Below are 15,258 nucleotides of genomic sequence, written 5' to 3' on the forward strand. Positions count from 1 at the left end.
GTACATGCTTCACCATTGTTTTCTGTTCTAGCGTAGCTTAAGGAAACAGCTTAAAGGACTTTACTTTTTTCATTTGAATGTTGTTTTGGAGCCTAGCATTGGACTGATTATGCCATTGTAGGTGTTGAAACTATTTCAAACCAGTGATCTCAGGAAGTGAATTAGTTGAGTGATTTGAATGATTAAGGGATGTGCTTTGGACTTTGGATAAATGTTTTTTAGCAGTGTTGTTCAGCTTCTAATATCAAGGCCCTTAAGCATAGGATTGTGGAAGCTTGATTTTATCTCGTCACGTCTATAATTGGGCTTTCATGATCTGATACTTGTATGAGGTTTTCTTGCATGTATCTTTTACTTTGTCACAAAATTTCAAAACTTCAGAAGTATTATTTCGCTATGTAATTGTGAGCTGACATTAGCATTTGATGTAGACTGCAGTGGGACTAGTTATAGTTCCCGCAAGGTTTTTAAATTTTTAACTCATGTACTGCGGGGGGCAAATGATCACATTTAGAACTGGATGTGGAAGCTCAACCAAAATTATTGGTATGAACTTTGTGCTGCTTCGATCAGCATACAGAGCTAATCCTGTGCCTAAAAGTCAGTGCTTTGTGCTTGCATCCACAATGAACCACTCCGTGTTAGTTGAAATTTATTCACTTGATTGCACTTACAAACCAACTCCAGGCCTACAAAAGCAATGAGCCTACAGGGCATGAAAAAAAATGTTCATTTTGCTAAACTGTGATGAGGCTCCTGGCAAAGAAATGTAATCGCATTACCACCTACCTTCGGTACAATAAAAGAGCGAACCGTGTTATATATCGTAACTGGGGCAGATCAGTATCACAAGAACTTAGGTCGGATAGGTCGGAAAGATGATTTCTTCTTATGTTAGTCAGAAACCTGAAAAACCAGTGCTATTAGGCACACTTGATTTGCGGATGATTGCACATATTCGAGATTTGTGAGTTTTGTGGATGTTGTGCATATCTGACGTTTAGGTGTTTACGGCAAAAAGAAGAAGACATTTAGGTGTTCATTGGGTTTTCCTCATTACACAAATCAATGGCTTAAACCCTACGGAAGGGAAGATCTAGAAACTCCACAAAGAATTTGCGGAATCTATTTCGTTTTCATATTTCCACATTTCCATATTCATCGTGAAGCCCTTTTCGTAAGTGATCCAGCCATCGCAATCTGTAACCACAACTTTATCCGCTTTTGCATGAACCTAACCTATTTGTCTTCGCCTGTGTGTCCACCAATAATACACAACATACACGTTGTACAGGGAATCATTTTCATATAAATACAGAATTATCATAGAATTAAAATCACTTAATTATGATAAATCACAGGGAATAATATTTTATTTTTTTGGTTTTAAAAAAAGATAGCCAAGTGATGAATTGCATTAAGCTTCAGGCTGTTCATGAACTCATTACTGAAATGCATATGGTATAAAGCAAGAAAATTTCTCAAACTCACCATAACATATATAGCTTTGAACATTAATGTTTCTTCATCCAAAGCTTCGACAACATGAAGAAAGGAAATTAAAGCTTGTGTAACTATAAAACTACCTTATAATTAAACTGAGGTTAATTTGTTGAGCCATAATAAGCGTCTCATCCTAGATGCTCTGCCAAAGAGTACTTAGTTGCCCAATACAATGACCAAACATGTTCCACAACTTTCAACGGCCATGATTTATATGCTCCTCATCCTCCTCATCATCACCGCTGATCTCACCGTTGCATATCCTCGTTGCCATCGGAACTTTGGTGGGGAGAGCAGCAATGGACACCTAGATGGAGGCCATGGATGAAGGAATGAGTGAAGGAGGTTTTGTGAGCTTTAAAGGGAATTAGAGGAATAGGTTCTGGTTTGTGGTAAGAGTATCTTCCAAGCATATGCTTTAAGCATTAACTTGTTGCTGGCCCATTCTTTTCCAACTTTAGCTATTTTTATGGGAACATGGATGTAAATAAAGTTGTAGAGGTTCTTGCAATTTGCCCTTGTCCCAATTTTCTATTATCTTTTGCTTTGTCACTTTGCTTTGGACTATACTGTTCTCCCTCCTCCACGAGGGCAACTAAAAGTTTTGCCTAATAAACTTTGGAACAACCTCAGCAACCCCCTTCTGCTTATCATGAACAATTATTATAAAAATGAAATGAAGAAGGCTCAAAGGGGTTGTAAAAGTAATTGTGTATGTGTAGGCGATTTTATATTATATATTTAACCCTATTCTTAGTATATTTTGGTTAATATTTTGGAAGAATTTTGATACTTTGAATTATATTTTCAATATAGATGGCATAATCAAATGAAATTTTGTAATTCCAGGAATAAGTGAGTATCAAATATCAGGATGAAAACCCTGGCTCTTTCTTTGTGCTTATTATTGGTACTTCGTATAACTGAAGTGACTGTAAGCAGAACTCCAACACCTGGTGACAAAGAGAGAGAGAGAGAGAGAGCCAATGTAGTGAATTTTAAGCAAGCTGAAAAAAATACTCTCACTACATATGTCCGAAATAGCAGCTTAAATTAAAGTCATGTTAAAATGTCACGTTGAATTTGTAAGGAGTCATCAATTGGTAAAGAGAGAATTAAACCACACGCATTAGAATTGAGACGTTCGGTTAAAATTTCATAATAAACTTATAAATATTTGACTTTTCTTGCAAGCATAAGCCATGTGACGCTAGCAAGGTACCATCATGAGAGGGGCTTGCACACACTGTATCAATCCACTATCTAATTTCCCAACTCCTTTCTGTTTAGACATGGTTTTGTTGTTTGTCAGATATATCACTCAGCTTGACACTGTCTCCTTCAACTGGTTTATACAATAAGCAGATATATCCAGGCTTTGATACCATGTACAATGGGTAAAAAAGTCACTAATTCACCTCAAGAAGTATGAATATAATCTTTCAATGAGAAGAACTATCACTAAATAAGATAGATTCTGTCAGTAAAAGATTGATCTTAATTAACAGGGAAAATTACAGCAGTCAAGGATTGATCGTGCTGTTGTTAGGTATGGGTGTGTTGCTCCTTCCATTACCCTAGCTAGTCAAACTAATCAATCCCAATAATGATTCTTTTACATCAAACTGAACCAATCATGGATTTGATTAATTTTGATTTGTTGTTTGTCTTGTCTATGGCCAGGCAGATAGTTGGTATGGCTTCTCAGCTGCTGCTTCACAAGCATGTGAGGCATATAATTTTGTACTAATTGGTACAAAATGGGTATTAGGGCAGAGTTAGTACCTTTTATTACAAAAATGCACCTGTCATGGTTTATACAAATAAAGTGACACCATTCTCTCTATATCTCTCCAATCATATTTCATTTAAGAGGCACCTTGAGTTTCTCCAACACAAACATTAGATTTCCATATAAAACTACCACTAACTCACTCCTCTCTCTGTCTAAAGTGGACTGCTTTCTTGATTGGAATCTCTTTTGCAGATGAAAAGAATTCTCCAGAAAGCCTAAAGTCCTTCTTTTAAAGAACTTTGGTGCAAATTTGCAGTGTTAGGAGTTGCTGCAATTTTTCTTTTATCTCCCAGTTAATGTTCCTGGCCTAAAACTGCAGAAAAATTGTGTGAAACGGATATAGCCATCCCCGTTCCACATAAGTGTTTCTCCTAAAACTGGAAGCATTAAGCCTACGCCTGTAGCAACCCAGTTTTTACGTTCTTCTTTTTACCCTAGTTTCGTGAAAGATTGCTGAAGATAAGTTCCACAAAAGCTAGTGTTGTTCTTCCCTTTAGGAAATATTAACATTGATGCGTACCGGTAATGGTAGACAATCAAAGATAAGAAAAATGAATCTTGAAGATTCTCAAAGGCCCACCACATTATATACCTAGGAGAAATTTATGTGCAGGCTGCTGAGGGTAGCAAGATTCACATTGTTTATGCAGATCTCTGCAGAAAATATCTAAACATACAATGAGTGGAAAGATGAGGACAAGGGAGCAGCAACTTGAACTAGAAAATTGAGAAATATGAAAAGGGGAAAACCCATCTAGAAATAGAAACTTAAGTCCTTTGACCAAGCTTCTTGTTGTTTTTAGCATCCAATAATTGTATCTTATTATAATTGATGTCAAGAGGAATCCATCTGTATGCGTTCGAGAGGAATGCTCAGGACAGTCGTTCACGACGCGCGTGTAAGTAATTTTTAACTGCAGTTCTATGTGAACGACTGTTCCTAGCATAACTCATGTGTTCAAAGACTTACCAATTAAGCAAGAGTGCAAGATTTATCTGGAAAAAGGGTCGAGAGAGAAAGAATCATCCTTTCTTTGTGACATTCATCAATCAAAACAAGAAAAACAGATAACAAACAGGCAAGCAAATTGAGGCAAGCAAAAGCAACTGGTCTGTTTTATTTAACTCATTGGATTTGGCCAAGACAATGTCTTTGGCTTTGAGCGGTCAAAGTCACCATTGGGGCATTGGGCGTTGGGCATTGTCGCAACCTCACCACTAGGAATCTAGAAGAAGCCAATGCTATTTTGTCCCCAAAACCAGCAAAGGACAAAGTCAGAATGTGGGCCCCTGCAGCCCACCGACAACACCTTATCATTGAATATTTGATTAACTCACACCCAACATTGGTTATGCATACAATACATTAGGAAATGTGCTGTGTTTACGCGGTTGGGTTCTGCTACTGCTAACCATGGAACCAGCAGTCATTTGACATTTTCCTTGCTTCCATACACAACCGACCAGACCTGTTGCAACTTGCAAGATGTAAATAACTAAAAGATCTTTGCATATCATATTCATAATTTCAAAGGATCAAAATGTCCATTTTAGAATATTTATGCCCAATGCCAAGGAGTTGTCGAGATAACTACAGAAAATTGTTTTATAAACTCTGGCAGTGCATTTAGACGTGTTGAAAGTGTTTATAGTTAACTAGAAGAGGATGACATTTTGGTTGGAACAAAAACGCTTCTTTTTTCTATTAATGTGGCGGGAGATTTGAACTTGCAATCTCTTTCAACATTGGGAAGATAAGTATCACTAAGTTGGACTATAAGTTAAATGTTTGTTAGTTATAGAAGTATTTCGTGTTCACTATGTGTAAAGACTTGTCTACAATGCTTTTTCTAAAAAGCGCTTTTGCTCATAATTGCTTTGTTTACAATCACATTCAATTTTTGTTAGAAATCTAGTGTTCTCAGAAATGCACTAAGAGCTTCTTGAGGTAACACCTATCAAGTGTTTTTATACTAAAAATCACTTTTAAGTATTTTTACACCACCATATATTTATTCCGTTGTCTACTCTTTTTGGTAAATACTCTAGAAACACTTTTAAACCTTCTAAAAATAATTGTATTTTTATGTTAGATTCACTATATAGGAATGATGGCGATTTTAACGCTCTTGTTGTGAGTGTATAAAGATGATAAAATACCCTAATTGAAGTGCTATAAATTAAACTTGGAGTGCCAAAATTACTACCCTTAAAAACTCAACTTAAATAGATGTTTTTTTGAGTAAGAACACACTCAATCGAAGTATGGATTGAACAAATTCTTTTGTTTCTTTGGTGAGATGCCCACCAACCCTACAAGTGATTACTTTCGAAAGGCATTTCAATTAAAGCATATGATATAGATTACATCATCCTGAAGTACTATCTAGCCCTTTTGTCTCTAAAATTATGAAAATTTTATACATAATATTAGGAAAGAGAGAGGGATGACATTGAAATGGAGGGAGTATAACTCATCTGCTTTGACCAAAATGTCCTTCAAAGAGGCGTCACATGCTACTTTTGTCAACTTTTGTAGCTGTCGTCACTAACTGCCTTTTAAACTCACTTTCAAAAAAATATAGGGACCAACTTTGGATGAAAAATATATAATGGGGTAAATTTGTAATAAACCGGAAATATAACATGTCAATGGTCTTGTTCTATATAAAAAGGGAAAGAACATCCCCTACCCCTCAGTTTAAGAAACGGGGATACCCCTACCCCTACCCCTACCCCTACGCATGATAACGTTTTCATATAGCAGAATATGATTGGTGGAATATTTTTTTTTATTTTCGATTGATCATGGTATGTTATGTATGATAACGTTTTTACATAACAGATTATGATTGGCTAGAGATAGCAAAATAGTGTTATATCCGTTTCATATAAGTTTTTCTCTTAAGAGTATATCAACACCAGCCACTAAACCCACGCCACGCGGTATGGTATGCGACAGCTTTGAACCTGTCAAATGCTGATTGGCTTCCAGTCTCACTAATTTATAAATAAATAAATAAATCCTGTGCTTCTATTTTTCTTCTGTACATTATTATTGAGAGAGAGAGCTGCTAGCGTGCGCATGGTGTGCAAGGGTGAAAAAGGTAAAGAGAGTGCGCATTATTAGCCAACCCACCATAGTCGGAGGAGGAGCTTTGTTAGGTCTGTGAACCGCTCAAGGTCACCTCTAATTTTGGCAGCCAAAGTCCCCCTCTTTCTCTCTCCCTCTCTCTCTCTGAATCTTTTTTGGTTGATCTGGTATTTGCTGCTGTTAATTTTCCCATAATCTCTGTTTTTTCTTTTTCTCTTATCGTTTTTATTATCTGGATGTATGTTTTGGGTTTTGATGCGTTTCTCTTTGATTCTATATGCAGAGAGAAATAGAATTTGGGTTTGATTATACATACTTGTTGGAGTTCATTGATCAGATAAAAACCCAGAAATGGCTGCTCCACCGGCAAGGGCTAGAGCCGATTACGATTACCTCATAAAGCTTCTGTTGATCGGCGACAGCGGTGCGTCTTTTCTCCTTCATTTTCTTTTCTTCTCACTTTCTCGATCAACAAACAGACCTCCATTCTTTAGATCGCTTTTGTGTTTGTATTGTACGAATTTCTAGCATGCTATGGTGTGTGGTGTATTCAGAAGTTGTAACATTTTGCCATTGAGATCACAAGAGGCTGGCTTTAGGCTTTAAGATTTGTTGACTAAGGGGGTCAATCAAAAAGTATATAGAAAAAAAAAGGGGTTTTCTTTTTGTGGAGTTTAGATCTGGTTTGATTGAGGATTGAAATTGATTTTGCCTGATTTATGGGCTCCTGGGGTCAAAGCATGTGGAGCATTTGAATATAAGTTAATCTTAGTCTGATTTGTGAAATGGCTGTTTGAGCTTCTGAATCAGATATTTTGGTCGAAATAAGTCGTCCATTTGTGTTTATTGTGTTTTCATTTTTTTATTATTCTTTATGGTGAGGTTCTAACTTCTAATGTCCTGCTAGTTGGGTCACATATGTGTGTAGTAACTTATCTTGGATGATTCAATTATTTGTCATAGATTGCTGAAAACAATGTGGAGGCTGTTAACCTTTTTATCTATCATATATGGAGCTCTTTCTGCAATATGTTTAGACTATCAAATACCAACTAAGTATTATGTGCCAATAAGTTGAAGACTATAGTTCTTGTTTGACGCAGTTGCTAGCATGATGACTGCATCAATTGGTTTTACAATTTTCTGTATTACAATAATGTACTTGGTAGATAACCAATGCTAAATTTGATATATGCCTTTCGTGAAAATGGAAATTTATTTTTGCAGGTGTTGGTAAGAGTTGCCTTCTTTTGCGCTTCTCAGATGGTTCCTTCACAACTAGTTTCATCACAACCATTGGGTGTGTATTCTCTGAACTTTAGAGTTAATTGCATCTGATAAGTTCTGCTTCTCAGAACCTTCTTAAACTTCATGAGCTCCTTTGTCCTTGTGAAGCATTGATTTCAAGATAAGGACTATTGAGCTTGATGGAAAACGAATTAAGCTCCAAATTTGGGATACAGCTGGTCAGGAGCGGTTCCGTACAATCACCACTGGTAAACATTTATAATCTTTATGGGTGCTTTCATTTTTATTTTACAAAAGATTGGTGGTAAAGTATGTATCGTTCACGCTTCACGTGATGGAAGATGGATGCACAGGAGATTTTAGACAATTTTAATTTCACCCTTTTGGAGCTTTTCAGGGACAAGGTTATTAAATTCTATATTTTCCCCTAAAAATGGCCACAAAAGAGATAGTTCAACTGTGGCTTCTTGAACAAAGTCGTGTTTGAAACCAAATAATGTGGATTTGATGAGAACAGGGCAAACCAAGGGATCTTTTAAAAGGGGGATTATGAGTAGGCTGTTAAGAAAGGGCACTTTGGGATATATGGAAGCCCAATAGTAGAGGTAATGCACCACTCTAAAATGGCCATTGTAATGGTTATAGGTTTTGACAAAGAAATGGATGTAGGTTATTTGGCATTTAGCACGAAACAGGCATGCTGGGCAAGGTGGTCCCAAAATAAAGCATGAAACAGGCAGCTATAGAAATATAGCTTTTATTCCTGATCACTATTGGGCAGAAGGCCTTTCATTATTTGCTGCAAAGTCAATGGGAAACCTTTTATAGTATGCGCATTGGGTGACTTTACTTTTTTTAAATAAAAAAACTGGCTGACCGATGTAATGAATCCTCAATTGTTGCTGGTGGAGCCTAGAGTTCACAAGCCCATCTGGCCAGATCTCACAATTTATTTAGTCAATGGAACTATAATTTGTTAACTAGCTGCTGGCTTAGTCGTTACATGTGGCAGCGTGCTGAGGCACATTGAAGTGGCCTGGTAGTACCCCATCTTCTTTTAACCTAGAGCTAGAAGCCTATACATAGTGGATGACCTTATTATGCAAATCTTTGCAATAGTTGTGATGAACATGTTTGGAAAATGGGTATCAGGACAGTTTTGAGAGGTTCCTCATAACTGATAAGTGAGTCCTATATGATGTAGGTCTCTAACAGTAAATTGATTAGGTTACGTGGTATATCTTTGTATTCACTGCTTGTTTGTTGTGTGTCTGTTCCATTCTTTCTGGTGCTGCAGATATTAGTAAAGATTATTATGTTGTTTAACCAAATTTTGTTTTCTCTATTCACTATTCCTTCTCTCCCAGCTTACTATCGTGGAGCCATGGGCATTTTGCTGGTCTATGATGTTACCGATGAATCATCTTTCAATAGTAAATTTCTCACCCTTGCTCTACTGATGTTTTCTTATCCATCATCATCTACCTCTCTGCTTCTCTCGGTTTACTTGAATGTCAATTCTTTTCTGCTCTTTAATTTCTTGATTTTACTATTGTTTGCATTTACCTGGCTTGTCAATGTTTTCAGACATAAGGAATTGGATTCGCAACATTGAACAGCATGCATCGGATAACGTTAACAAAATTCTCGTAGGGAACAAGGCTGACATGGACGAAAGCAAACGGGTGAGCTTGCTCTTGAAATTTATCATTAAAAGACACCAATTCTTCTTCAGAATGCTTTCAGTTATTATTGGACAAGTTTGTTTTATCTTGCATGTTGGATGCTTGTTGATATCACAGCTCAGCTCACCATAGAGATTTCTTTTATAGTAAATGGGGCTATTCATTTTGGGGTCAAACTATTTTTGCTTGGATTTTATTCAGTTCTGGAAACAAATCTTTGTACCATTCCTGATCTTATCACTACCCTCTTTTTAGGCTGTGCCTACGTCCAAGGGCCAAGCACTTGCTGACGAATATGGCATCAAGTTCTTTGAAACTGTAAGTAATGCCTATGAATTGTGGAAAATAGTTAATAAGTGTTCATATGTATTGAAAGATATTGTCTAATGCAGAGTGCAAAGACGAATCTAAATGTGGAGCAAGTTTTCTTTTCAATAGCAAGAGACATAAAGCAACGGCTTGCAGACACTGACACTAGGGCTGAGGTATTTTAATTGCTTTCCTTATTTTCTTTTATTTTTTGTTACAGCTTTACTTATTTTGTATTAGAAGGATATAAATTACAATTTTTAATTTGAAGTTCACTTGCTTAAGGTTTTGACTGACTTTGTTTTGATAATGTCGCTGTAGCCTACCACGATCAAGATCAACCAACCAGATCAGGGAGCTGGGGCTGGTCAAGCTGCACAAAGATCAGCTTGCTGTGGTTCTTAAGTTGATTACATTGTGATCAAGGGGGGCATTGGAGGCTTACACAATGTTTGAAAAGACAAAAAACTAATTGTATGACAATACAATATGATGGTGCTTGTAATCTTCTCTTTCTTTTTCCCTTTTTTTTCTTTCATCTCATTCTTTTGAAACTTAGTGTGTGAAAGGTAGTTTCTTATTGTTTCAGATTTTTCTTGTGGTAAAGAATTGACGTGTAACCTGTGGCAGACACATTTTTGTTTACTGTGCTTGTGTTAAAGATAGATGGATGCTTATTATCTGAGATTTGGATCTTCATATGTGGAAATATAAATCCATGCAGCCGAATTTGTACAATTTGTAAGGCTACTAATAATAATTCGATATCCAAATTTTGGTAAGGAAATGATGCTTCTGATATTTTGATGGTAGAGGAAGACCAGTCATGATTCGGGGAAATCGGCGCTCACTTTTTCACTTCTTGACCGTGCAAGCTCTTATTATTTCACAGGAACATTTTGCACCCTGATCGTAATCTTCAGCATGGGATTAGAAATTTGGAATATAGAGATTCTGCCTCAAACAGAGGCTGCTTCTGCATGAGCTTCGCTAAAGTCATTAGATTTCAATTATTCCCAGTGCTCACTGAAATTGCTTACCCTAATCTTGGTTTCCAACTCCAGGGCTAAATGACCATGAACCACTGCAGTAGGTTTCGATATCACCGGCATCAATTCAAGTTAAACCGACGAGTCATCATTATGTAGCAGATAGCAATAACTAATTCATCCGACATGCGTATTTTTTATTTTCCAATGGATCTTTCATTAATGAAATTTTATTTGATGTAGTGAGTAATAGCTCTGGTTGTTCGATGTTTAAGAATTCTTGTTTAGGCAGTTCATACCATCCATACATAATGTTTTGATATAAGATTTCAATTCTTCCATGTTTCAGTAGTAGTTGCTTCTTCTGGTATACATAATATTTTGATCTAAGATTTCAATTCTTCCATGTTTCAGCAGTAGTAGTTGCTTCTATTCTTTTCCTTGGCATAGCTGGGCCATTCTGAACTTGAACCAGAGACTTCGGCCGTGAAGTAAATCATCGCACCTACGGTCCAACCAATTGGGAGAGAATCAAAAGATTCCTTTTCGGGAGCGATTCATCCTTCCCGAACGCAATAGCTTCTTTATGGTCTAACTTTCTTGCCAATACATTATCCTCATTATGTTCCAGATTGTAATCTCTAATAAAAAAAATATAACTCCATGAGCAAAAGCCCGTCATGACGAATCCTGTGATTGGTGATGAGTATATGACGCAGCTTAAGTAGTGAAGTCTTTTTCTTTGTTTTTTAATAATAGAATAAGTTATTCTATTAAAAAAAAATCAAAGAAAATGCTGTTTCGCCCTGGGTGAAACTATGAACTCAGGCCCAAGCTCAAATTAAATTAATATTAATAATAGAATGGAAATGAAAATGTGATGGCTGGGGCGAGGTCCTGTAACACGACATAAAGACTCCTTATTTTTTAAAGAAATTTCATTAAATAAAATTAAAACTAAACTAAAATATGATAAATTAAGCTAAATTTACTGAAGTAACGCTGAGGGTAGAGGGAGAGGGTGAGGGAAAGGGTGGTGTTTCTTTAACCTGCAAAGGTGTAAGGTCTGAATGTAATGGGTTAAATGAGTAAAGAGGGCTCACTAAATCGACCCCTGTGAAATTATGGATCAACACATAACTAAGCTGTTTAAGAAAGCTTAAACTACAAAATCAGATGAGAAGGATTCTTGTCAAGGAGCCAATGCCAGAGAGATTTTTATCGAAGCTAACAAAGCCTAGTCACCATAAAGGACAAGCATAGCGCCAACTTACACCGGTTGTTTATTAGTCTCCCTTGTGCCAGCAAAAGACAAGGGGAATTGAAGCAGACTCACATTTACATAAACTACTATACCCAACATAAACAAAAAAAAGTGTCAATTCCTCCATCAATTTTCCATAGAAAATACATAATTTACCAAAGTGAATATACCCGGCGCATCAAAACATTATCCAATCTTATAATCTAAGCAAAGCCTATACATATACTCCTACAAGTTCAGTTCCTCCTTTCCATAAATACGCTGAAGTTCACGAGTTGCCGCTTGAAATGATTCTGAGGAACAAACATTTAAATAAGTAAGAAGAAAAGAGAGGCTCACTTGACTGACAATTTAAATCTTGAAAATGTTTAAAGACCAGGGAAAGAAGAAAACTATCAGTCAAATTTTATTACCTTTCCAGCTGTGAAAAGATTTCTGATTGATCGGAGCACCAAATACAGTTTGAAGTGTATCAAATAACAAGCTCTCAGGGGTGCTCCTTAATTCTTGCACTATCTGATAGATGGTCTTCCCGTTCTCAAAGTATATGTGATTGTTTGGATGTTTTGTTTTGCAACCAGCATGGCGCTCAAACTCATATGCATTTAGAACCTTCCACAAAACAAATTATTTCCGCATTAGGTGTCAAGATAACATGTAAGGGAGAAGAGAAACGATTGGGAGTTTATTGATAGGAGACCTACCTTAGCATAATTACATGATTGACACCCACATAGATAGCCAACACCTTTTATAATTCCGCGAAGCTCCTTGTTACGGGGAAGGGATATAACCCTAAGTCATTAAACAGAAATCCTAATTGAATAAAATGGACAAGAAGAGATGGAGCTTACCTCACGTGCCAAGGAAACATATTTTACAGGAACCCCGTCAAGCATGCCAGTTGAAATCAAGCTTCTAACATTTGAAGGGAAGCTGTTTGGAGCTGGTTTCCTTGACGGTTTGATCTCAGGTTTATTCTTAGAAACTGATTCCGGTCTTGGTTTAGCTACAGAAGCAGTACTATCAACCGCACTGGCATTTGATGCATCCAAGTCCTTCTCGCATGAAGTTTCCAATGTTTGAACTGAATCCGGTTGGTACAATTGATCATAGTTGCCAACAGGCCTGCCTATGGGGATAATATCTTGTTCATCAGGAAACCCACCAAAAGATATCATATTAGCATTCCCTTTACTGCAATTGTCACCCACTGATATTGCATTTTCATCTCCCTTGCAATAGTTGGTATCTATTGGTCTGACATGGGCATCCCCGTGGTTGTAGGGATGTCCTATCAGTGTGACACTGCCATGCTCCTTATCATAGGCCTGCCCCACTGATAAAAAAGCAGTTTCATTTACCCTATCAAATGCCTGACTTGTGGACAGGTTACTGTTACTTCCCCTATTAGAACCATGTTCCCGTGAAGCATGCATACCATTGTCACTGTCCCTGACCTGATTGACTTTAACTTTTCTAATTCCAGCATAGTTAAGACATGTTTCAGGATCTTCCATGGCATGAGATACTGACAAACTAACAGGCGAATCTTCTCCAAACTGGTCATCGATACCCTTTCTTATATTCCAATTATCTGATCCGACAGGAGATACGTTCCTCTCAGCAAAGTTGACAGAGCTTGCTGGATCAGATCCAAATAACCGGTCAATGAATTGGTGTGGAACCGACTGGAAGCTAGAAGCGTTCTCCCAAGAAGAGACATTTTCATTTGACAATCCCGAGCCCAATTTGCTGTGAATATGTACTGCTTGCTTCTTGTTCGGGAACAGCTCTGGTTCAGGAGCATCTACAAACCATTGATGAGGCCGCTTTGGCTCAATTCTTGAAGGGTTGCCGTAAGTTGCATCTCCATCATTAACATGTCCAGCACCCTTTGGCATCCAAAATCCCTTGTTCTGGAAAGACTGCCAGTAACAAACACTCAGAAAATCCTTGAAAACCGTATCCATAGTATATTTAAACATGTACAGATGTCTAAGGTTCAAGACAATTCAAAAATTAAAAGAAAACTTTTCCACAATCTTGTTTAAAAATTCAAATCACGAGAAAATTCAACAACTCAACATAAGCTTTAGTCTTCAACGTTGGACTATCCAATCATTTCAGAATTTTGACAGTACTAAAAGAATAACCACAAACAACTGAAAATTTAACCACATATAGGATATCCCAAAAAACTAAATAAATAAAAACTTCATAAGCTATAAAAAAAAAAGAGAACACATTATAGTCAGTGGCTTCTATAACATACCATTTTGCTTCTTCCACTTCACAGTAAATTGATTTCACTTTCACTCTTCGGTCGAGGCCTTAAAGATTCTTTCTTTACGAGTGTCAGTACGAAGGGACTGTGATGAATTCCATCTGCACATACACACATACAAATAGAGATGTTCAATGTACAGACAAGTCTAAAAATACAAAATTAAGAAACGCAAGAATTTTTTTTTACATCAATTAAAAGCAAGAACTTCAATAAAATCCATACAAGAATCACAAATTTCTTCTTCACCAGAAAAATCAAATCGAATTATCCCAGAAAGGCGTGAGATAGTAAATGCGATAACCTAGAAATGAAAAATGAGATTTTGGTACAAAGTATCCGTACCTGTACAGGTAGTCGGAAGGCCGATCGTCGATTGCTGACCGATCAATTTTCCGGCGAAGCAACTCCGGTGACCAAATTGAACATTGAAATTTTTCTGTGTGTTGAGAGAGAGAGGGGAGACGGTGTCTGAGGAGCACTCGATCTTTTCTCGGGAGAGGAAAATAATTAATTGGGTGTAACCGCATACGAGAAAAGCCGCGGTTACTTTAATCACAGACCGTCCAGGCGTGTTATTTAGGACGAATCCCAACCGTCTATTATGAAGACTGTCTTGATAGAAGTGTATTTTCGTCTTTTCGCTTTTATCGGGCAAGAACAGTGGTGCTTAGGTGGAGCTAAGTAACCACTCTTGCTTCGACACGTTGCACGATCTAACAAACAGCTGCATGGTTCACTCGTAACTCATAAATCCAAACCTTGTAAGAATTTCTTCTATTGTAGAAAAAGAAATTTTCATGTATCTATTTTCACTAAAAAGCAGAATAGTTTTACCAACGGCGTCTAGTCCAATGAAAAATGACTTTAACTTGTAAATCAAGAAATACAGTTTTTTTAGCTCGTTGAAATTATTATTGAACAAAGAATGAGAAGTTGTTATACAAGAAAAAAAAAAGGTGTTTTTTTAATTCATACATTTTGTAAATTGTAAAAGTGGATTAGAAACTTAACAAATAAAAACTAGTGCACGTAATTTATGCACACACACACCCAAGTTGTTAGAGAAGATAAGAATTGGGTT

General features: G+C 36.9%; 2 protein-coding genes and 1 long non-coding RNA gene across 7 annotated transcripts; 1 reads left to right on the forward strand and 2 right to left on the reverse strand.

The window, feature by feature from the left end:
• Positions 1–471: 471 nt before the first annotated feature.
• LOC148921449 (uncharacterized) lies at positions 472–1,975 on the reverse strand. Its single transcript, XR_016126831.1, has 2 exons — positions 790–1,975; positions 472–706 (listed from the first exon to the last, which is right to left on the reverse strand). It is a non-coding gene; the product is annotated as an uncharacterized LOC148921449 (long non-coding RNA).
• A 4,324-nt stretch (positions 1,976–6,299) lies between these two features.
• On the forward strand, positions 6,300–10,319 carry LOC103322849 (ras-related protein RABE1c). Of its 3 annotated transcripts, none has more exons than XM_089044722.1 (9): positions 6,300–6,481; positions 6,676–6,816; positions 7,620–7,692; positions 7,788–7,888; positions 9,008–9,073; positions 9,228–9,325; positions 9,581–9,643; positions 9,718–9,810; positions 9,956–10,319. In XM_089044722.1, exons 2-9 carry the CDS (start codon positions 6,744–6,746, stop codon positions 10,037–10,039), a joined length of 651 nt encoding a protein of 216 aa, XP_088900848.1. In that variant the 5' UTR covers positions 6,300–6,481; positions 6,676–6,743; the 3' UTR covers positions 10,040–10,319. The 3 variants fall into 3 exon arrangements, with proteins under 3 accessions (XP_088900848.1, XP_088900849.1, XP_008223017.1); XM_089044723.1 differs by having other exon boundaries at positions 6,308–6,463; XM_008224795.3 differs by having other exon boundaries at positions 6,344–6,559.
• A 1,564-nt stretch (positions 10,320–11,883) lies between these two features.
• Positions 11,884–14,706, reverse strand: LOC103322840 (DNA-binding protein). Of its 3 annotated transcripts, none has more exons than XM_089055140.1 (6): positions 14,520–14,706; positions 14,163–14,275; positions 12,742–13,815; positions 12,592–12,657; positions 12,301–12,499; positions 11,884–12,180 (listed from the first exon to the last, which is right to left on the reverse strand). In XM_089055140.1, the coding sequence occupies exons 2-6, from the start codon at positions 14,163–14,165 to the stop codon at positions 12,116–12,118; spliced, it is 1,407 nt and encodes a 468-aa protein (XP_088911266.1). In that variant the 5' UTR covers positions 14,166–14,275; positions 14,520–14,706; the 3' UTR covers positions 11,884–12,115. The 3 variants fall into 3 exon arrangements, with proteins under 3 accessions (XP_088911266.1, XP_088911270.1, XP_008223005.2); XM_089055144.1 differs by having other exon boundaries at positions 12,592–12,654; positions 14,520–14,698; XM_008224783.3 differs by lacking the exons at positions 14,163–14,275; positions 14,520–14,706 and having other exon boundaries at positions 12,742–13,890.
• Positions 14,707–15,258: the final 552 nt, after the last annotated feature.

This window comes from Prunus mume, linkage group LG1, assembly GCF_029339155.1.
Source record: "Prunus mume cultivar Tortuosa linkage group LG1, ASM2933915v1, whole genome shotgun sequence".
Classification (NCBI taxonomy): domain Eukaryota; kingdom Viridiplantae; phylum Streptophyta; class Magnoliopsida; order Rosales; family Rosaceae; genus Prunus; species Prunus mume.